The 23,920-nt window shown below is 38.7% G+C and overlaps 1 protein-coding gene, 1 long non-coding RNA gene and 1 other non-coding gene across 6 annotated transcripts in view; 1 reads left to right on the top strand and 2 right to left on the bottom strand.

Annotated features, from left to right (window-relative positions):
* Positions 1 to 12,762, top strand: part of EPB41L4A (erythrocyte membrane protein band 4.1 like 4A) — a 262,232-nt gene extending 249,470 nt beyond the window's left edge. For 3 of the 4 annotated variants that reach the window (XM_043595359.1, XM_043595348.1, XM_043595339.1), the window contains 5 exons: positions 4,405 to 4,452; positions 5,046 to 5,114; positions 6,324 to 6,434; positions 7,467 to 7,548; positions 10,635 to 12,762. In XM_043595359.1, the coding sequence (XP_043451294.1) occupies positions 4,405 to 4,452; positions 5,046 to 5,114; positions 6,324 to 6,434; positions 7,467 to 7,548; positions 10,635 to 10,769 (445 nt within the window). In that variant the 3' untranslated portion in view covers positions 10,770 to 12,762. The remainder of the gene's footprint in view (positions 1 to 4,404; positions 4,453 to 5,045; positions 5,115 to 6,323; positions 6,435 to 7,466; positions 7,549 to 10,634) is intronic. The other variant, XM_043595367.1, reaches the window with a different exon arrangement.
* A 281-nt stretch (positions 12,763 to 13,043) lies between these two features.
* On the bottom strand, positions 13,044 to 14,599 carry LOC122491976. The gene is made up of 3 exons (XR_006299496.1): positions 14,087 to 14,599; positions 13,566 to 13,638; positions 13,044 to 13,215 (listed from the first exon to the last, which is right to left on the bottom strand). It is a non-coding gene; the product is annotated as an uncharacterized LOC122491976 (long non-coding RNA).
* On the bottom strand, positions 13,725 to 13,858 carry LOC122496762. Its single transcript, XR_006300929.1, has one exon. It is a non-coding gene; the product is annotated as a small nucleolar RNA SNORA13 (small nucleolar RNA).
* Positions 14,600 to 23,920: the final 9,321 nt, after the last annotated feature.

The raw sequence follows: 23,920 nt of genomic DNA, 5'->3' as shown, positions 1-23,920 counted from the left end.
TTTCAGATATACAGTAAACCACTTAACTGTCAATTACTCCCATATTCTTAATTCCTACTACCGTGTCAATAAATTGCTATATGGACATATATTCACTGAGGGTTTAGAATGCTATGATACATCATTCACATGATTCATTCATTTTATTTTTCAAATTTACAATAAAAGCTAGAAAATTTTATGTATTATAAATGCCAGAGACATACAATAGTATAAAATACAAACCCCCTCTCTCCTAAAACACATTAAGCTAAAATATCATTGGATCTCATCTAGGAAAATGTTGAGAAGTACAGTTCTTTCTAGTACATTTTGAAGCTGCATTGCCATGACATTCTTGTTTACTTATCATTAGAAACTTTTGGTGAAAATGCTTTTCTATATTAGTAAAACTTTACTCATTGGTATATTCGGAAGAGGCAATGAAGCTGAAACAATAGTTCTCATAGGTTCAACTTGTGTGTGTGAGAAGGCTCAAGCTCCCTCTGGTGGTGGTAAGGTCTCACTATTTTTATTCAAAAATAATTGATGTGAAGATGGGATTGTCAGGGTGAAGTGATGTTCCCATTAAAGACAAAACAGAAGTCTGATTCCTCAGAGATTCCGCATGTAGGTTCTGGAAGTGACTCCTTGAATGATCTTCAGTAGCCAGGTTGCTGAGCCCTGTGGCTTCCTAATCCTTCTTTAATTCTGACAGAGGGAGGGAAGGAGTGGAAGATTAAGCTTTCTCTTAATCGTGTCTATTCTGACCACTCAGGAATATGATGAGGAATTAATGAGATATTTGTTAAGGGCTTTGAATTTTTAAAATAAAGATGTTTTATAAACTTACAGTTTTCTTAGTAACATTTTCAAGTCTAAATTTCCTTTTAGAACAGCGTTTAGTGGTAAGGTCACAAAAGCATGAAGTCAAATGCTACCTCACTTATTTTTTAGTTTATTATAGTACATAAAAATATAGTGTATTGTATCCCATAGTACAACATATAGTGTTTTCTAGTTAATATAATCGTAACGTTAGGGAGATGTAAAAGACTATATGCAGTGATGGGGTTTAAACACTGTAGATTTAACAAGTGTTGTTCTTAGAGTTTTAGAAGAAAGGAGATGATGATTCTAAATGATGTCTCATCAAAGCTAATTTCTCTGAAAAATGAATATTTATATTGGGCTGTTGGTATCAGGTGTAGATGAGGGATGTTTTGTTTTTGAAAAATATGGGACTAATATTGAACTTCATGTGTATTATATATATATGCTCTATTTCCTTAGGAACTTATTTGGAGAGTTCAAATAAAACATCTGCATAATTAAGAGTCCTTTAATTAAGAAAAATGGCTGTCAAAATCCCACAGCTTTCTAAATTCACAAAATGATGTTGAGCTGCAGATCATGAAATCATCCTAAATTATTGATTAAATGTGTGCAGATGTAAGCATAAGAATAATACATTCCTCATTAGCATGTTGCCTGTATTTACATTTGTTAAATCACAGGTGGTCTAGCAATTGGAGGAAATTGTTTTTTTTTGTTTTTGTTTTTGTTTTTGTTTTTAGCTTTGGAACTTCTCCCTGACATAAAGCTGCTTGAAACTGCTGGGCATTTCAGAACTCAGTAACTTAAACATGACAATCGTAGATGCTTATTATAGATGCTATAGAACTTAAACATCTAGACTAAATTCATGAATCTTTTAGGACCAGTATTTATGGCTCCAAGGACTAATGTTCCCATTTGGGTTAAGGTAACATTTCTGCTAATTCTTACAAGATGGGAATGAAAGGTATTGCCTGTGGAATTGCAACAATAGTAATTTTTTAAACCATGGAAATATTTTTATGTTTTTCTTTTTTGATACCTAAAGTTAGAAATTCTCTTGACCATGACAGTGTGGAGCCAGCTTGGGATTCCGTCTCCCTCTCTCTCTGCCCCTCTCCTGCTTGTGCTCTCTCTCTCTCTCAAAAATAAATAAACTTAAAAAAAATTCTCTTGACTAAAAATAAATCAGAAAAGATAGGTAAGTATGAATAATAACATTACCTGCAATTCCAGCACTCAGAAATATCCAGTTATCAAGTGTTTTCTATGTTGCTTATATTCATCATCTCTCTCTCACTATCCTGATATGGTGGTCATGGGGGACAGGCACATCCTACTTGCCCCTCATTGCTTTTTCTTATTCTCCCTTCCTCTTTCCTCAAAGCACTCGGTTTTGAATCTCAGGCCATCAAATTATACCACTCCTTGTGTATGCGTCCCTTACCTCATTATTTGAAGATTTAGTTCCTGCTTTGCTATTATTCTCTCCAACACTGTGTCAGTAATCACATAATGGATCTCTACAGTGACCTGGCCTCACAGTTCCTCCACCCAACCATAACTACTTTACTTTGAAGTCAAACCTTTGACCAGTTATTTCCAGTTTCGGGCAGTTTTGCGCCCCATGGGACATTTGGCAATGCCTGGAGACATTTTTGCTTGTCACAGTGGGGAGGTATTACTGACATCATGGGCAGAGACTGTAGGGCTACTAATCATCCTACAACGCATAGGACAGCCCTCTACAGCAAAAAATTATTTGACCCAGAATGTCAATAGTGTTGAGGTTGAGAAACCCTCTTCAACTCAAAGATAGACTTACTATTGCACCTTCAGAGATAAGAATGATTTTCAATAGAATGGCTTCCTAACCTAGATATTCTGTAATACTTAAGACTATTGGGTGACCCTCTCTGACAATTAGATGCTGATGTATAGGTAAAGCAGAACTATCTTTTCTCTGGGAATAGTATAAATAGCTTAGTGCTTTTTAGTATTAGCACCTTCTCCGGAAGTATCATTTAAAATATTGTCTAGTGAATCACACCAGCCAAACATAGGAAAGGCAGATTCCTTACAGAAAATCCTTCCAAAGAAGCATTTCTTAAGACATAAAAAAAAAAAGTGTATAGGGGCATCTGGGTGGCTCAGTGACTCTGGATTTTGGCTCAGGTCACAATCTCATGGTTCATGGGATTGAGCCCTGCATCAGGCTCTGTGCTGACAGTGTAGAGCCTGCTTTGGATTATCTCCTTCCTCTCTCCCTGCCCCTCCCCTCTCTCTGTCTGTCATGTTCTGTCTCTCAAAATAAACTTAAAAAAAATTTTTTTAAGCATATAATTTTATTATATAACAAAATCAACATTTAACAATATCACATTTTTACATTTGAGACCAAGGCTTCATCCCCTCCCCTTATCTTCCATGTTTTGACTCCTTTTGAATTGGTTAAAAGGCCTTTACAGATTTTTTTTCCATAAAGGAAAAAGCCACTTAGTCAATTTAATTGCTAGAAAGTAGCTTATTGTATTCTGTGGTCTCAGAAAGTCCTACCAGAATGCCTCAGTGGTGCCTTATTACTGAGAAAAATGAAAACAATGATAATATCATATGTTGAAAGTGATATTGAGCCCAAAAATGCTGATACAGATTATGAACGTAAAATTCCACAGGACAGAGTATTGCTGTGGCTTTGCGTAGCACCAGGCCTTTTAATTGTTAGGTTTTGCATCCTTTCTTTGGGCCTTTATTAGGCCTTGGTTCTATTGAAAGGACTAACGAAAGCTTATCATTTTCTCACTAGGAAAAAAAATCATTCTGTGGCAACACTTGCAGTGATAATAGATTTCTAGTATTCATTGCTATTGTGGGGAGGGTGAACACATGGATAAAGACTTGAAATTTCTCATTCTAGGAAATTAAAAGTAGTGGTATAATTTCTACTCGGGGATTTTTGGAGATTTGTGGGGTATGTAGATTCGGATGGAGAAGGGCATACAGAGGTGACAGTATAAGCCACACATAGATCCCAGCATTTCTGGGCCCATGCTCTGGCCCAGAAACACAACATGAGATGTAGTATGAAAGGTAGGTAGGTCACTGGCACAGTGTGCCAGCCTGGGCTGTCCCACCATTCCCTTTTCCCTGTGGTTGCTGCTTCTACTAGGTAATCACAGATCATGTTGGGAATCTTTCCTATTAATAGAATCAGGATGAGTTCTTTGCCTTTACTTAGAAATAGCCAGAAGGACCAGAAACAGAAGCCCTGAATCATCTTCACTGTAAAATCACCAGTGGAGGGTGTGTGGATTTGCTCTTCAAGTTCTAGGCTCTTTCATCAGATAAAGCCTTGGCTGTGGCTGGGTTTTATGTGATTTTTTTCAGTAGTACTAGCAGATAAATTATCTTGTATCTTTATGCTATCCCACATTGGCTCTCCCTGCCCAGTCTTTCGTTGTCTGGTCCCAGCTGGCAAATAAGAACTTCACAGTCTGAAAACTATTAATGTAGCTCAGCTAAAGTTAGCTGTTAGATTTTCCGGTGAAGCATGTTTGCAGAGATGAGTGGTGTTTTTTCTATTTATAGGAGGAGCCCTGATATCCAAGCAAAAGAAGAGTTATGGAAGCATATTCAGTAAGTACTGATTTTTTTCTTCCTCTTCTTGTTTCAAAACCCATGTAGTGTTAAGGCGTTTACGAGGGAGACCACTGACACCGAGAGGCAGCCTCTGGCTGAAGCCTGTCACATAGTCTTTCTTCATTGCCATCATTATGTGGAACATGGGACTCACAGTGGTGGTGCCTTCCCGTGCCAGCAGCCCCTCTACAGGTAGCCCTGACATCTTCTCTCTTAAGACCAGTTAGCCTCACCTGTAAATGGCCTCAGGACAATGTTTTACAAATAAATACCAGGGAAAACAGATTCAGAAGGAAAAAAGATACTACAGGGGAGAGAAGCAGATCTTTTGTAAAGAAATGATGGATGGAAGAGTCGTCTACATTCCAGTTATAGAAAAACTGGAAAAAAGGTAGAAGAGCCACAGAAAAGGTTTTTCCCCCCATTTTTCCTTGAATACATACTAGGTTTTTAATCTTTGCTCCTGGCTTATATTTCTCTTAGTTTTACTAATACTGTGTTTGGGGATAAAGTTAGGAAGGAAAAACTCACCTGCCAGTTGTATTTCTATCAGCTTCATAAATTTAATTTTCTTGCTCATTCCCTTCTAGAAAGGAACTTGTGGATCCTTCTGGTTTGTCTGAAGAACAATTAAAAGAGATTCCATACACTAAAATAGAGTGAGTATGTCTTTGAAAATCTTGTCACAAAAGTTTTATTAGTACTTATAAGTGAATAGTCCATTCTTAGTTTCCGGTGGTATTCTATGAAGGGCTTTGTCTTTACATTTTAACTAAAATTAAAACTGTAGGAAAGGGGGTGCCTGAGTGGCTCAGTCCGTTAAGCATCTGACTTTGGCTCAGGTCACGATCTCACGGTTTGTGAGTTCGGTCAGGCTCTGTGCTGACAGCTCAGAGCCTGGAGCCTGCTTCAGATTGTGTGTCTTCCTCTCTCTCTCTGCCCCCTGGCTTGCTTGCATTCTGTGTCTCTCCCTCTCAAAAATAAACATTAAAAAAAAAAAACTGTAGAGAAAGAGGTAGAAAAGGGTGTATTAAAGCTAATTGTTATTTTGCACTACAATCACAATCATATATTAACTGCCAGTTTGTATGAAGTGGGTACACGGGAGCTTTTGATAATTAATGTGTTCTAAAACCTAAGTTCTTTTTTTAAGGGATTCATTGATTGGTAATAATGTTTCTTTTTATTCACTACAAGATAGTTGTGTTGGCCCTGAATCCTGCCACATTAGCCCATAGAACTAGCACCTTGAATGTGCTCCATGGAAGCGTAACAGGATTCCCTAATCACCATTCAGTGTAGGATGCAGCAGCAGATGATCTATTTACTCTGTTTTCTGCCCTGCTGTAATTGCTTTATTTCCGTCTGTAACCCATGCTTTCTTCCCACTCTGGTCAAACTGCAGGTTTGTACACACTCTCCCCAACTCCCCTTCCTACCACCCCCTCATCTTTGGCCAAAGATTGAATTCTTAATGACAGGCTAATTAGCTAGGATGAGGACCAACCTTTCCTCATAGGAATGCCATTTGTCTGCATTACAGATTTTTTTTCTTTCACACTACTGGAAAAAATTCAACTGTAGGGAATAGTTTCATTAGAATTTTTCATTAAAAAACTACACACTCATGTGCATACAAATAGTAGAGCTTCATTTTCATGTAAATGAAATGGTCATGTAAATGGTCAAGAGGGCAGTTTTCTGTTAGCTCGTGAAAGTGAAGCCACTTAGGCTTTCTAAGCTCAGAGGGATCATGTTCTTTTTAACTTCCTGAAGTCATTCCTTTGTGGTTTCCATATTAAGGAAAAATTCCAAATTATCCTCTTCTGACTTCTGGTTTATTTCCATGTTTTTGGTTGCTTATTCAGGACTCAAGGTGACCCAATCCGCATCAGGCATTCCCATTCACCGCGAAGTTACCGCCAGTATCGCAGGTCTCAGTGTTCAGATGGAGAGCGATCTGTTCTCTCGGAGGTGAAGTAAGTGGGCAAGCTTGAGTACATTATCACCTGCAGGACTCCAGTTCTGGAACAGCACAGTACAGTAGGACTTTCTGCAATGATGGAAATGTTCTCTATCTATAACTGTTAAGTATCTGAAGATGGCTAGTGTGACCGAGAAACTGAAAATTTAATATTCTTAATTAAATTTAAGTAGCCCTGTATGGCTAGTGGCTACCATATTGGACAGCACAGATCTAGACCATACTTAGCCTGAATCATGGTACCTCCAAGCTATGCACTGAAACTTTTACAAGAAAAAAAAAATGCATTAACTATTCTATTGTGAATAATGCATCCTTATTTGAGAAACGGTGTATGTTTCTTTTTGATCTGATGACATTTTCTTTTACTATAGCAAATATCGTATGTTATAGTTATTTGTGTTATTCAGTTTTTCTTTTGAGGAAAGTGACTGTATTTCACAATATAGTCGCAAGAGGTGCTATATTTTAAATGAATATGTTAATGAAATAATTATGTATCATGTACTTGGTATTGCTGGGTAGGAATGTTAATCATTTAACTCTGAATTAAGGCTCAAATTTTTGATAAACATTAATAAGTTGGGACATAAGCTAGCCCAGCCGAGAGAGTTATAGGCCAGGTTTTGTTTATTTTTTGTTTGTAAAATGTAGAGCATGGCTATTTATAGCTACATAGGTTTATAGAAAAAGAATAAATGGCCACAAATGCTTCTTTGGAAACAAATCGAAAGGCCATTTATACATGTCACAGTAACTAGAGCACATGGGAACCACACTTATGTTTTACTCTTGGTTCTTCTATGATTTTGAGCAAGTCAAAACCTTGCTCAACTTAATGCAAAGCCTGCCCAACTTAATGCAAAAACATTTATTAAACATCTCTCCATGTAAAGTATTGTGGTAGGTACTCTTAAGGAGTATAAAGGTACATCAAACATGTTTTCTATTCTGTAGTTCTCTTCCACCTCAAGTTGTGATTCTAGGTACTATCTCAATTGTTAATTCTAAAACAAATCCTCTGCAGTTCAAAAACAGATCTTGTACCTCCACTTCCTGTGACACGTTCTTCAGATGCTCAGGGTTCTGGTGGCTCCACAGTTCATCAGGTTGGTAATAATAAAGTTTTAAGGTATTCATATTGATGAAAATTTTTGAGAAGCACTTTTCTGAAAGTTCTTTCGGGGAAATAGGGCAATGAATCTCTAACCTCATTCTGAGATTCTATAATTTAAAAAGAAATTATACAAAACGTGGAAGGAGGGTTACATGATCAAGACAAGGCACAACATGGGAAGAGTTAAGTTAGAAGTGAGAGCTAGAGCTAGTGCAAGGTCTCAAATAGTCTGATCCTTGGAGCAAAGCCAAGGATAACGAAAATAAATGGTAAGATTATTTGAAACCAGAGCAAAGAAACAATAGCTTCACTAATTAAAAAAAAAAAAAAATTCTTTGATACTTTTTGAGCCAGAGAAGCGAGAAAGTGGTAGACTTAGAGCAGGCACATGTTCTATTATTGATGGCAGACAGAATTACTCAAGTCCTATTTCATTTGTCTTCTCCATCAAAGAAAATTACTTTTGTTCTGGAAATGTTTTAAATAATGTGGTTAAAAGGGAATTCAAGGACAGAGTAAAGTTATCTGTCTGCCTTAATAAAATCAATTTACTCAGCTGGATTAGATCTATCAGGGGAGCACTCTAACAAACATATTGCAGCAAGGTGTTTGACACCATCTCTTATGGTAAATCAGAGAAAAAAAGGCTGTGTGAGATCATTGGGTGGATTTAGGTCTACTTAAACCATCACTCTAAGAACAAAGTTGATGTTTATAATGGGTCATTGTCCAGCCGTTGTTTGTAGTGATGTGGTGTTCATTAGATCCTCCATCCCTTTGGAACGCAATTCTAACTACTGTCTCCCATAAAAAGGCATGTAAGCACAGTTTTATATGTAAATCCAGGGAGTTTATGGACAATCTAAGAAAACTGACTCCAGTGGTACAGGTTATGCACTGCCCTTTGTTTCTCCAGATTCATTTTTGTCATTGACTTAAGCAGGGTCAGAAACGCCTGTACTAATTTATGTTAGATTTCCTGGGAAGAGATTCTGAGATGGAGGTTTACATGGAGGAACTTTATTGGAAAGCATAAGGATCAACACTTGTTGGGATGAGAGAGAAAGCCAAATGTTGAATGGTGTAGTATTCTCCGAATAAAGCATCAGCTGATTCCACAGGGAGCTCTAGAGCTGAGAGGGCCTATCGGATCTCTCCCACTTGGCCTTTACACATAGACACTCACCATGTAACAAGTCACTTGTTGCAGGGTGCCCTAAGGAGGGGTCTGTCTTCAGCTGAGGGTAGTTCCTGGGGGAGGGCTCAGTTTTTTAGCCGTATATCAGCCAACACTCCCAGCAGCTGGGGGAGTGAATGCCTCAGTCCTGAATGGAGGACTGGATGATTAGTTACTACATCCAATAACATCTTCCTCATTTTTGATTAGGTAGATCTGGAAGAGCCAATAGGTTGTGCAAACAATTGTTTCAAGTCAATAGTATTTTAAAAATTTATATTCAAGATTAGGAGTTTAGGCTTTGCATTCAGATTGACCTGCATTTGTGTCTCCTTGTCTCTGCATACCACTTGTGTGACTTTGAGCAAACCGTATAACTTGTAAACTTCAATTTCTATGCAACGTAAATAACCTGTCAGGGTTATTGTGAGGATAAACAGGCAGTGATTTTTCAGAACTTTCTGTCTTAAAATTTAAAGTTGGATTCAGCACAAAGAATTTTATTGTACTTTCGCTCTTCCAACTACCCTAGACTCCCTGATCACCATCACTAAGGAATCGCAGGAAACTTCTGCACATTGAAATAGTTCTCACTTTTCTGCATACAACAGCTCACATGCATCTACGGATCAGTGTGGCACTGATTCAAAGCTGGTCTCTGTGACATCTCTTTGAATTCAACAAATACCTAATAAGCACATTAGACAGGCACTGGCTGGGTAGTCAGTAAACTACAGCCTATGGGCTAAATCCAGCCTACCTGTTTCTGTATGGCCTAGGAGCTAATAAATTGCTTTTACATTTTTTAAGGGTTAAGGGGTGGGGGGGGGCACAACATGCAACAGCAACCAGATGTAGTCTACAATTAGGCCCTTCTGAGAAAAATGTTCAGACTCCTGGCCTAGACATAGAACACATAAAAGTTAACAAAATCATTAGGGAAGCATTATGAAGAAACCAAGGGCTCAGTTAGAAAATCAACAGGTCAATTTGACAATAAATTTCATATATTGAAAAAAAAAATAAAAGAAAATCAACAGGTGACTTTACAGAAATAGGGTGGTCCAAGAAAGTTAACTCAGAAACCTATGACAGAAATAGGGTGACCAGTGATCTCAGGAACTGATGTATAAAGCTGGAAACTTGCAGAGTAGGAGCAAGAGAGAAGTCTGTAAAGGTCCTGGGGGTGTTTGAGCCAAGACCAGTGTGCTCAGAGCATGGAGGCGGGTGGGGACAGATTTCGCAGGGCTTTGTTCTAAGTGCCAAAAGGAAACCACTGATGTGGTTGCCACATGGAGAAAGGACTTGAATGACACTGGGAAGCAGGGAAGTTGCATTTCCGAAGTTCTGTCATGGTGCCAGAGTTCTGGTAGTGGTATGGCCTGTCTACACCTCACTTCCTTTTTTCATGCAGAAGGCTGGTAAAGGTGGGATGAATCATGGACTCTCACTTTATTTTCTTAAGATATGCAGGCAGAGACTGGTTTTACTGTAAAGTGACTTACAAGGTAGTGCTTGTTTTAGGTGACCTCCCAGCAACTTTTCTCTTGCTGTATTAGCTTTCCATTCTTCACATACAGTCCTTCCCCTACCTCTCAGATTACCCAGACATCTTCCATTTCAGAGGTCTCACACTCTAAAATTATCTTGATTCAACCTGAGAGTCTGGTTTAGGAATGACTGGAAATATTTAGCTGAGTGATTTAGGACTAATTTTCATGCATTTAGTGTATTATGCATGTTACAATCAGACTTAACTTTACAATCTTCATGTCATAACCAGGGTATTTGTTGAACAGCTTTTGATACTATGAACCTTAATTTCTGATGTATTAATAAAGTTGATTTGGCCATTTTCTTCTCTGAATCTTATTTTATCTTTTGAATATATTTTCTTCTAGAGAAGAAATGGATCTAAAGATAGCCTGATTGAAGAAAAATCTCAGACATCTACAAGCAATCTGACTGGAAAACACATAGCAAAAACAGTTAAAACTGTCCAAGCTTCACGCCTCAAGATGGACTTGATCCAGTGAAGGGCCGGAGAATAGGGGTGGGAAGGGTGTGTGTGTGTGCCACCTTTACTTTCAAACTGTGAATTATTCAAATATCTTGGACCTGCAAAAAGTGTTTCTTCAGAAAAAAAATGGGAGTCTGTTGCATCTTCTAAATGTTTAACAGTGTATTTGTGCTGAAGGGCCTTTTTATTTGGCAACTCAAAGAAGGGTTGAGAAAACTCATGCCTTGATGCCCTATTTTCCTTCCTGGAAACTCCAGTTATCTTGTGTCCACAACCAAGATCAGGTGGTTCTGATCAAAGGTCTGGAATCCTAGTGTGCAGCTGCCTAGCTAGGTACACAAAGTGGACAAAAAGGTTCTTCCCAACTCTAGGTGGATCTCAGCCTGTGCACAGATGTATGAAGACTGAGATCTCACTTTCAGACTGAAGTTTTTATTCATATAAATGTTCTTTGTAATACTGTATTTTGTGGCATTAAGTCCCACTGGTTATTTACAAATGTAAAAAGCCTTTTAAGTGTTGCTTTGAATTTCTAGTGTCCTTGTGTTTTCAAAAAAAAAAAAAAAGAAAAAAGAAAATGCTATGTGTAGATTTCAGTTGACCTCCATTTATAAATTCATGAAACCCAACCTCAAATGGTCTCTCCATCCTGCCTGGCTATCTAACTCCCACCCCCAAAGATGAGTTCATCTGAGGATGACTTTGCCACTCCACTTTCCAGAGAAAACAGATACTCCTGCAGGACATTATCTCTCTACCCACAAACTTTCCAGCTGTCATCAACACTAATCCTTCCTTTCCTCCTGTCCCTGCACCTGTATTTTGGAACCCCACTCTCCGTCAGCCTTCTTGTCCCTGTCCACTTCCTGTCAGCTACATCCTTGCCATTTGGTTTTAAACTATTAACTCTCCCATCTAAAAAAAGGAAAATAAAAGCCAACCAACCTTTCCAACCACAAATCCCTCTCCAGCTACTATTTTCCTCTCCAAGTTTCTCAAAAGGATTATCTGCAGCTGGTGTCAATTCTTCTAATCCCGACTGTAAACTGTTAAGATCCTCCTCCACTACACACCTTACACTAAAATCACCTGTCACCAAATCCCAAAGGTAACTTTAGGCTGCCCTGCCATATTTTGAGTGCAGTATTTCATTGTTTGCACTGTTCTGACCATCTTTTATTGCTCTTCAGTAAGATGCTATTCTACCTCATCAATTAGTTTCTCAGAGCTTAGGCCTCTTCCTCTACCCCAGGTGGATCTCATTTATGCCCATAGCCTTAAGGTTTATTTCCATAGCTTAGTCTTTCTGCCAGGCCACTTAGATTTTTCAAAGGCAATCCCAGTTCAACAGTTTAAAATGCTGCTCCCTGGATTCAGGACCACTACCATGTGAATGTGCAAAACTACACACATAGCAATCATTAGACACCTCCCCTATTGCCAAGTCCTGTTAGCTCTGCTCTCTATAGCTTAATGATCTCCAAATTTTACTACCACCCTGGTCCAAGGTGGTCCTTTCTTGCTTCAACAACTGGCCCACCTGCATCTTTTTTACACATGACAACTATAAAATTTCCCCTTGCTTTAAACAGAGCCCTATGTGGTCTGTTATTTTACCTGCTCAGGCACATTTTGTAACACCCATGGGCTCCCTTAATAGCCACCTTCAAGCCTCATTAAGCACTCAACTCTTATCTAAATCAGGACGCTTAAGACGTAAAGTAACTACAACTGTCACAAACCTGTATCTTTCCTAGGCCAAGGCCTCTGCATATGCCATTCCCAACTTTGCCTTGCAAAAATGATAACTGCCCTTAATCTCAACCGCTTTCTCAGGTTTCCTTGGTCAACTCATGAGACTTGTCTCACAAAGGCAGTTTCATATCTGTGATGGTATGTCTGCCATTCAACTCTAAGCTTCCAAAGGGAGGGACTGTGTTTTGCTCACCCTTGTGTTCCCACCTCCTAGTACGTTACTGAAAAACTCAATAAATGATTCAATGCCCAAAGACTATTTGTTCTTTCCTACAAAGTTGAGGTGGAGGGTTAAAAAAAAAAAAAATGCAGTGACAACGTAAAACACACCTGTGACCTAAAAACCAACTACTCTAGTTCACCAGGCCGAGGCACTGAAAGCAAGCACTTAGTTCTCCATAACTGGTAGCTCTGAATATCAATCTTAGCTGAGATTAAACCATTCTCAAGTTTCAGGGGCAGGGAGGATAGAAACCCTCCCTTTCCCTTTGATCTTTCAAAAGAATGCTATTTGCTGGCAGTTAATACACAAACCTCCAAGAAGCACAAGGAAATATTTATTCATAGCCCCACTATTTTAAAGGTAGATTTATGGACAGTTCCAAAACAGTTGTTTTAGTACCCCCTCAGACTCCTGGGAATTTTAAATGATCCAAGCAACTCTTGTCAAGATTTCCTGTGATGGTTTTGAATTCATCAAGGACATCCTAAAAGACAAAATAAAGCACTGAATTTGACATATATTCACGTGCATCAAACATTAAAAGCTTCATAATAAAACTCAGTATATCCTTCTGAATTGCATTTTGGACTCAGCTTTAAACGTCCACATAAAACCTGAGATTTGGCAAGTGTTGGAAATTTAGTTACTACACAAAGAAACACGTATTTTAAAATTCCGAAACTAAGCTGGGAACAGGCTTTCCTATTTGCCGTTAACTTCACCTTCTTAACTACACGTTGCAGTACTAATTTAATACCCATTAAAGCACCCCAACCTAGAAGTTTGCATTACAATTAACTGTTTTAAGACAGCACTACAACACCATCATCCTACCTTAGGTCACCCTTGGTGCTCCAGGACAGAATTCAGCTAGCAGCAGGATATGCTTCAAGCATCCGTCTTTCACCTGAACAAAATGTAGTTACAAACTGCTTAAGAGAAACTATACGCTTAAGACTCAAGATCACACATGTCAACTAATGTAAAAGCATAAACTGTTACTTGTGCAGCTCCTACGCCAAAGATACCAAATTCAAGGGCAGGAAAAGGCTGCAAAGTGTTTAGTTTACGCCTTTTTTGACACCACATTCACTAGTTTCCAAAAGTGAACGGGCAACACAAAGGCTACAAGAAACCTACCCAAGGACTGCTCTATCTATGGCACAAAGTTGCTGACCCCATAATGTACTGTTCTGTGGATGAGCTCAAAGGTGATTAATACCAGCTGTAGATTTTCTTGTACAATTCAAACCCGACTAGGTTAACAAGAACTGCAGTAGAAAGTGTTTTAAGTGGTTAAAACCTTCAAAAGCTGGGATGCAACTGGTTCCTCCGTGCACTAAATGCAAACTCACCTGCGAAGCTGCTGCCGCTCACTCGCCAAGTTCTCTATCTTGAAACAAATATCGAGATCTAAACTTTAAACGGCACTTTACTCCTATGTAGACTTGATCTCAAATGGGATACGGTAGGCATACATGCAGTTACAGGGTGAGGCCTTTCTCTTTCACGAGAAATCTGTTTCTATTAAAAATTCCCTGACACACAGTACGTGTCCAATAAACTCAAATGCACTGAAGTCCATCTTCCACTTCCTGGAGTGGGAACGCAGCCTGGGGGCCGCGCTGGGGTCTTCTGAGGTCCACGGACAACGTGGCGGAGACCAGGCCGGGCCGCTTCCCTCCACGGACTCACGGCACGGGATCCTCGGGCCCGGCACAGCGGCGAACCATATCCCATCGCCCTCAGGGTGGCCGCGCGTCCCTGCTCAGCGCCTGGGCCCTTCGGAAACCGAGATACCCCGCGTCCCCCAACCCCGCCATCCCGGAAAGCGCGAAACACCTCCCCTACCCCAGAGCGCAAAAGCAGAAAAGGCCGGGGTCTCCTCCCACAATGCTTTTCTACGACTGGAAGGACCCACTGTCCGGGGAGCGCGGGGGGAACGGGCTGTACCACTGGCCGCTGCGCCCTCGCGAGACGCCGCAATGTGGCGCGAGGGCTAAGTGCCCAATGATTGGCCGTGGGGCGGGGCTCCAGGAGGAAAGAGGGCGAAGGGGCTTGGGGTCGCCGCCTCGTTTCTGGGTCGTGCGACCAGTGCTACCTTCCGGAAGGCTTTTTTCCCGTCTGGTTGTGCATCCACCTCCCTCTTTCCCAGGGTCGGGAGCATGTGGTCCGCTCTGAGCCACGGGTGTAACTCAGAGGACTTGAGACCTCGAGTTCTTTAGTCTCCAGCTGAGGAAGAGTAAGGCGTTTCCTTCAAAGACTATTTGTAGCGTACTTAGGAAGCTTCAGGCTCTGTCCTAAATGCCTGGGAATCAGGTGTGAATGAGGACAGTGTTCCTGCCTTACAGTCCTGGCTGGGCGAGAAAGGTACTAAACAGATAACATGGACACTGTAGGTCCAGACAGTGTGTTAAGTAGGGAAACAAAAGAAGGTAATGTGGTAGAGCAGCACTGTCCCATAGAAATACAGTGCGGACCACAAATTCATTTTAAATGTTCAAATTGCCACAAAAAATAAAAAAATAAAAAGGAACAAATTAAATTAGTTTCCATTGTAACCCAACATGTAATCAATATAAAATCATTAGTGATTAGTGATATATATTAGTGATATATTTTGCTTAAAAGTCTGGTGTATATTTTATACTTCCAGCGCATTTCAGTTGAGACTAGTCACATTTCCAGTGCTGAGAAGCAGGCCTTGGCCAGTGTGGCTGCAGGTGCCTGAGGAGTACAGAGTGGCATAAGACGCAGCGGAAGAGACAGGTAGGAGCAAATCATACAAGGCTTTGTACTTGCAGTAGGAGTTGGGATTTTAGGCTGAAATTCTAGAGTTGATTAATTATTACCACAGAAGTAAAGCAGAGGTTGCTAATTGGCTTTTTGCTTGATAACCATACTCATTGAAGGGATAGAGACTGCAGTAAAACCTGCTGTGTGATAGCAAGGGGGTTTCCTTGCTCCTGTAAGTCCTAGCGGAGACTTATCCAGAGACCACATGCCAGCACCTTTCCTTGTTTCTTTGAATCTTCTGAAAAAGAGAGAGGGAGAGAAAAGGAGAAAAGAAAAAGAAAATTCAAGCTCACAGCCCAGTGGTCATTACATAAGTACTAGCCTGAATGGTAACATCAACTCAGACAATGGGGACATACAGAAGGAGTAATGTGTAATGATCACAAGAAAGGAAATAACTGAGACCTTCATTAGGAAGTCACTAACATCTGTGGGACGGAAAGGTTGGGGAAAGAGGATACCTCTATAATTTCAAGACGTTGAAGGGAACAGTGTAGTGTTCATAACAAATCTCAAGCTTGCCTTCTTGCTAGGGAAGTCAAGGAGAGAGGAACTTCCCTTGAGCTGGAGCAGCCCCCGGACCTAGGTTTACATCCAGCTCTGACATTTGTTCTCTCAAGTAAATGACCACCTTTCTGAGCCCCAAGGTTCCTCATTTACAGGATAATAACTATACCCATGAACCACATGTTAGTTTAAAGAATTAAGAAAGGCTTGTGGAATCATCTAGCACTGCGTAATACATCGTAACACCCAACAAATGACTCTTAGGAGTTTAGCTCTTCCTCTCATGTATCACCACCCCAGGTATGGAATCTTCTCGGGTTGAGTTCTTAAGGAAAGGACAAATATGCTTATGTTTGTCTTTTAATGGCTTGACATTTTTGCTCCTGCCTTCCTCTTTCCTATTGTCCCCTTTGTATCTCTTTCCCAAACTCTGGATGGTTTCAAGAGTAGAAAGAGGGGAGGCATTTGTTCCAGTTACTGGATTAGTGTTGTCAGGAAATCAATTCTAAATTCTTCATCTTCCTGTCTGCTTCAACCTCACACAGCCTGATAAAGAAAATCCAATAATTAAGCCAAGGCCAGCAGCAAGGACACAAAAATATAGAGGATGTTTTCTACCTAGTTTTCCCACCACCCTTGCCTGCTGGGGCTGAGGCATTATTATAAGGATGTACAAGCTACAGGTAGCGATAGTGCAAACATGGAAGAAGCTGGGTTTCCTTGTGGGGTAGGCAGAATCATGGTCCACCAAATGTTCCACATCCTCCTCTCCTGAACCTGTGAATATGTGATTAATGTTAGGGACCATGAGATGAGATAAAAATCAAAGAAGAAGGCAGAGGAATTAGAGATGTGGCCGAAGAGAAGGCAGGAGAGGGACTCAACCTTCCATTGCTAGCTTTGAAACTGTAGGAAGATCTTTGAAGTCAAAGAATACAGTTTCAGCTCTAGAAGCTGGTAATGGCCCTCAGGTGACAGCAAGGACCAGGGACTTCATTTCTACAACTGCAGGAAACTGACTTCTGTCAACAACCTGAATGAGCATGGAAACAGGTTCCTTCCTGGAGTCTCCAGAAAAGAGCACAACCCTGCTGATTCCTTGATTTTAGCCAGTGAGGCTCATGCCAGATTTCTGTCGACAGAGGTGTGATAATAAATTTGTGTTGTTTTAAGCTGCTAAATTTGTGTTAATTTGTTATGGCAGCAAAACAAACCAACCAAACTCCCTGTAAGGGGCAGAGAGTGAGAAGTGAGCTGTTTTTCTTATTCCCCTCCTTGTCCCACTCCAATTTTTTCATCAGGAGCATAAGTACAGTTTTGCAGATGAACTATACACATTTCATTCTAACCATATGAGGTTGATGTTTGTTTATGGTGGGTGCTATAGATCCAAATTAATATCCAACAGATATTAAATAATTTGAATACTTTTTATACTTTAAAGTCATTTGCATATTTCTTTGGGTTTTCTTCTAAAAAATCACATCATCTGCAAAAGCTTTATCTCTTTCTCATTATTTTTTTTAAAGTTTATTTTGAGAGAGAAAAAAGAGTACATGAGCATGTGCACAAGTGGGGGAGGGCTAGAGAAAGAGGGAGAGAGAGAATCCCAAGCAGGCTCCACACTCAGCATGGAGCCTGATGTGGGGCTTGAACTCACAAACCTTGAAATGAGGACCTGAGCTGAAATCACGAGTCACATGCTCAACTGACTGAGCCACCTAGTGCCCCTATTTTTATTTTAAATGGTAAAATTATAATGGGTGGCTTGTTAACCCAAATCAATTTCCTAAAATATAACTAAAACATGGTAAGCAAACCTCCATTAAATAGCAAAGTATAGCATTAGGATGTAAATATTCATAACTTTGTTTCCTGAATCACTAAACAATATAGTTGTTAATAAATAGTTGCTTTGTCAGCAGTAACAGCCTCTCTTTCATTGTTACTACTTTTCTGCTTTTTTTTCTTCCTTCTCCATTAAGTTCTTTAACGCTTTGTCAACATTTTTGGTTCTTATTCTATAAAACCATGGGGAAAAGGGCAATATGAAATACGAAAGACACTGTGGGAATGTGACAGAGAATGATTCACAATGAGGATGATATTTTAATGCTTCTTTTATCACCAGTAGCATTTGTGATCCCCTTCTTTGATATTCAGTATGCTTTTGATTTGCTGACATGGTGTGGACATCTTACCAACGTTTGTAATGTAACCCAAGGCATTTCCTATACCTTTGTTGTTGTTGGTGGTGGTAAAAATGTATTGAGTTTTGGGGTGCTAAATAAAGCATTTCCTACATAAATATCAGTTGACATGTTAGTTTGAGAGATACATACGTTGTACGGCGTTGGAGAATTAAATACAGGAGGGAATTTACTGGGAAAACATCCATCAGGGAAATGTTTTGTGGAATATGCCTGTAATGGCTTTATAAATTTACTTGGAGAAATTTTCCTCTTCTCCAAAAAATTTAATATAATGTCAGGATTAACTTTTTAAACTGTTTATTTATTTATATTTTGGGGGGAGGGGAGAGAGAGAGAAAGAGAGAGAGAGAGGACGCACTCTAGCAGGGGAGGGGCAGAGAGAAGGAGAGTGAATCCCAAACAGGTTCCACGCTGTCAGTGCAGAGGCAGATATGGGGCTTAATCTCATGAACCTCGACATCATGACCTGAGCCGAAATTAAGAGTCAGATGTTCAACTGACTGAGCCACCCAGATACACCCAGAATTAATTTTTTTTAATTTTAAAAATAAAAAAAAAATCTGATTCTGTGCTGGAATCAGATGCTTAATGACTGAGCCACCCAGGTGCCTTAAACATAAGCCACAGACTTTTAAGACTATCTGGGCCTAGTATTTTCTTTATGGGAAAAATTTTAACTACTGATTGAATTTCTTTAATGGTTATAGGACCATTCAGGTTTTTTCTTCTTTAGTCATATTTGGAATGACTTCCAAACATCTTTCCTAGGAAAATGTCTCTTTTCAAGTTTGTTAGCAGGAAGTTGTTCATTATTCTGAGTTTTTTCCCTCATACCAACCGATTCTTTGATTGTTTGACACCAACTGGGTGTCTAATTCACTTAAACTCTGATACTAATTCCCTTGAGTTAGCATCAGACCCTACAGGTTAAGAGCTTACTCCTGCAAGACTGCCCTCATTTCATTTGCCAGCTGCAATGGGATGGTCAGGCTACTCACACTTTTGCCCAACCAAAAATTTGGGGGTTAACATGACCCTTCCCCCACCTCAGGTTTGGTAATTCACTACAAGGACTCACATACTCAGGAAAACACTTTGCTTACTATTACCAGTGTATTATAGAGGCTACAACTCAGAAACAGCCAAATGGAAGAGATGCATAAGGCAAAGTATAGTGTGAGGAGGAGCATGAGCTTCTATGCCTTCCCTGGGTATGCCACGTTCCCAGCACTTGGATGTCTTAACCAACCAAAAATCTTCCTGTCTAGTAGGAGTTTTTTATGGAGGTTCCACTACACAGGAATGATTGGTTAAATCACTGGCTGTTGGTGATTGAACAAAATCTCTAACCCCTCACACTTTTCCCAAGATGGGGGTTAGATGGGTAGAGCTGAAAATTCCATCTCTATAGTCACATGGTTGATTCCTCTGGCAAGAAGTTCCACTCCTGAAGCTACCAAGGGAGACTATCAAGAGTCACCTTAATGATATAAACATAACTGGAAGGGGCTTGTCCTGAATAATAAAAGATGCTTCTGTCATTCAGAATATCCAAAGGTTTTAGGAGCTCTGTGCCAAGAACCAGAGACAAAGACCAAAAATAGATTTATCATACCTTATTATATTATCTGATTATCTTTTTATTTTACTTTTAATTAATTTTATTGAGATATAATTGATATATGACATTGTATTAGTTTCAGGTATACAACATAGTGATTTGACATGTGTATATGTTGTAAAATGATCACCACAGTAAGTTTAGTGAACATCTATCACCACCTAGTTGCAATTTTTTCTTGTTCACTTTTATGATTTACTCTCTTAGCAACTTTTACATGTATGGTATAGTATTGTTAACTATTGTCACCATGCTGTACATCCCATCCTCAGGACTTTTTTATCTTAGAACTGGAAGTTTGTACCTTTTGACTACCTTCACCCAATTTGCCTACTCCCTTCACCCCCATCCATGCCTTTCCTCTGGCAACTACCAATCTGTTCTCTGTATCTATAAATTCACTTCTTTTTGAATATTCCACATATAAGTGAGAGCATATAGAATTTGTAGTTCTCTGACTTATTTTACTTAGTGTAATATCCTTAAGGTCTATCCACCCATATTATTGCAAGTAGCAGAATTTCCTACTTTTTTAATGGCTGATCACACACACACACATATATGGATAAAGCAAACACATATGTTGTTTTAGATATAAAATTTGCTTTATCTATTCCTTCATGGATGGGCAATTAGGTTTTTTCCATGTCTTGGCTATTGTAAATATTCAAGATGATAATTTCGTTTTCTTTGGATAAATACCCCAAAGAGAAATTGCTGGGTCATATGGTAATTCTATTTTTAATTTTTTGAGGAAACTCAGTATTGTTTTCCATAGTGCCTGCACCAATTACATTCCCACCAACAGTGCATAAGGGGTCCCTGTTCTCCACATCCTTACAAACACTTGTTATTTCTTGTCTTTTTGATAATATCCATTTTAATAGGTGTGAAGTGGCATCTCATTGTGGTTTTAATTTACATTTCTTTGATTATTAGTGATGTTGAACATTTTTTCATGTCTTTTGACCATCTGTATGTCTTTGGAAAATGTCTGTTCAAATCTTCTGCCCATTTTTAAATTGGATTGTTTTTTTGCTATTGAGTTGTAGGAGTTCCTTGTATAGTTTGGATATTAGCCCCTTATCAGATTTGCACACATTTTCTTTTATTCTGTAGGTTGCCTTTACATTTTGTTGTTTTCTTTGCTCTACAGAAGCTTTTTAGTTTGAGGTAATTCTTATGTGTTTATTTTTGCTTTTGTTGCTTTTGCTTTTGTTATCAAATCCAAAAAAAAAAAATCATTGCCAAGATTGATGTCAAGGAGCCTACTGTCCGTCTATGTTTTCTCTTAGGAGCTTTATGGTTTCAGGTGTTATGTCTAAGTCCTTCATTCATTATGAGTTGATTTTTATATGTGGTATAAGATAGTAGTCCAGTTTCATTCTTTTGCATGTTGTTTTCCAGTTTTCCCGTCACTGTTTGTTGAAGACTGTCCTTTCCCCATTGTATAGTTTTGGTTCCTCTGCCATATATTAATTGGCCTTACATGGGTTTATTTCTGGGCTCTCTGTTCTGTTCTATTGATCTATATGTCTGTTTTTATGCTAACATTGTACTATTTTGATTACTATAGCTTTGTAATAGAGTTTAGAGACAGGAAGTGTGATGCTTCCAGATTGTTTTTTCTCAAGATTGCTTTGGCTATTTGGAATCTTCTGTGGTTTCATACAAATTTTAGGGTCATTTGTTCTATTTCTATGAAAACTACCTTTGGAGTTTTTTTTTTTTTTCATGCTTATTTATTTTGAGAGAGAGAGTGTGTGGGTATGAGCACAGGGGAAGAGAGGAGAGAGAGAATCCCAAGCAGACTCAGTGCTATCAGCACAGAGCTTGACAGGGGGATCAATCCCATGAACCGCGAGGTAATGACCTGAGCTGAAATCAAGAGTTGGACACTTAACTGACTAAGCCACCCAGGCACTCTGCCACTGGAGTTTTGATAAGGATTGCATTGAATATGTAGATCACTTTGGGTGTTAGGGACCTTTTAGCAATGTTAATTCTTCTAATCCATGAGCACTGAATATCTTCCCATTTATTTATGTCTTCTTCAATTTCCTTTATCAGTGGCATATAGTTTTCATTGTATAGGTCTTTTACCTCATTGATTAAATTTATTCCTAGGTATTTTTTTTTTGATGCAGTTGTAAATGTGATTGTTTTCTTAATTTCTCTTTCTGCCTGTTTTGTGTATAGAAACACAACTGATTTTTGTATAATGATTTTGTATCCTGCAGCTTTACTGAATTCATTTAAGTTTTTTGATGGTCTTTAGGTTTTTCTGTATATAATATGTCATCTGGAATTAGAGACACTTTTACTTCTTCTGTTCTCATTTGGATGCTTGTTTTTCCCTTTTTCTTGCCTAATAAGTCTAGCTTGACTTCCACTATTTGGATGAATAAAAGTGGCAAGAGTGGGTGTCATAGTCCTTTTCCAAGAGAAAAGTCTTCAGTTTTTCACTGTTGAGTATGATGTTAGCTATGGGCTTGTCATATGTGGCATATATGGCATAAGGCATCACTGTGTTGAGATATGTTCCCTCTATAGCCACTTTGAGAGTTTTATCATGAATGGATGCTAAATTCTGTCAAATGCTTTTTCTGCATCTTTTGAGATGATCATATGATTTTTATCCTTCACTTTATTAATGTGGTATATCATATTGATTGATTTGCAGATATTGAGCCATCCTCACATCCCTAAAATAAATCCCACCTGGTCATGGTGTATGATCCTTTTAATGTACTGTTGAATTCAGTTTGCTAATTTTTTTTTAAAGGATTTTTACATGTGTGTTCATCAGGGATACTAGCTGGTAATTTTCTTTCTTATAGTGTCCTTATCTGGTTTTGGTACCAAGGAAATCTGGCCTCATAAAATGAGTTTGGGAGAGCTCCTTTATTTTCTATTTTTTGGAAGAGTCTAAGAAGGATTTATATTAATTCTTCATTTTTTAAAAATGTTTATTTTGAGAAACAGAGAACATGTGAGCAGGGGAGGGGTAGAGAGAGGGAGAGAGATTGAATCCCAAGCAGGCTTCATAATGTCTGTGAAGAGCCTAAACCATGAAATCATTGCCTAAGCCAAAACCAAGAGTTGGATGCTTAACTGACTGAGCCACCAGGTACCCCTTAATTCTTCTTTAAATGTTTGATAGAATTCACCAGTAAAGCCATCTGACCCTGAAATTTTGTTTGTTAAGAGGTTTTTGTTTACTAATTCAATCTCTTTGTTATTGGTCTGTTCAGATTTTATTTCTTCATGATTCAGCCTTGGTAGGTAGTATGTTCCTAGGAATTTATTCATTTCTTCTAGGTTGTCCAATTTGCTAGCGTATAATTGTTCATAGTAGTCTCGTATGATCCTTTGTATTTCTGTTTAGTAGTTATTCCACCATTTCCTCTTTAATTTCTAATTTTATTTGCATCTTCTCTCTTTTTTTCTTAGTGAATCTAGCTAAAGATTTACCTACTTTATTTATGTTTTCAGAGAACATTTAGTTCCATTGAACTTTTCTATTGTCTTTTTAATCTCCATTTCACTTATTTTGGCTGTGATCTTTATGACCTTCCTTCTGGTAAGTTTGGGCTTCATTTGTTCTTTTTTAGTTCCTTAAGGTATAAAGTTAGATTGTTTATTTGAGATCTTTTTCATTTTTTACTATAGAAACTTATTGCTGTGAACTTCACTCTAACAATTGTTTTCTGCTGAATCCCTTCAGTCTTGGTTGTTATATTTCCTTTTTCATTTGTCTGAAGATATTTTTTATTTATCTTTTAGTTTCTTCTTTGATCATTGTTATTCAGTAACATGTTTAATTTCTATATATTTGTGAATTCTCCAGTTTTCTTCTTATAATTGATTTCTAGTTTTATACCATGGGAATTGGAAAAGATGCTTGATATGATTTTAGTCTTCTAAATTTATTAAAACTTGTTTTGTGGCCTGACATATGACTGATCTATTCTGGAGAATTAGAATGTTCCACATTTGCTCAAGATGAATATTCTACTGCTTTTTGATGGAATGGTTTTGTAAATGTCTAT

Source organism: Prionailurus bengalensis, chromosome A1 (assembly GCF_016509475.1).
Source record: "Prionailurus bengalensis isolate Pbe53 chromosome A1, Fcat_Pben_1.1_paternal_pri, whole genome shotgun sequence".
Classification (NCBI taxonomy): Eukaryota; Metazoa; Chordata; class Mammalia; order Carnivora; family Felidae; genus Prionailurus; species Prionailurus bengalensis.
Note: the sequence above shows the minus strand (reverse complement) of the source record. Positions and strands in the feature narration are given on the sequence as shown.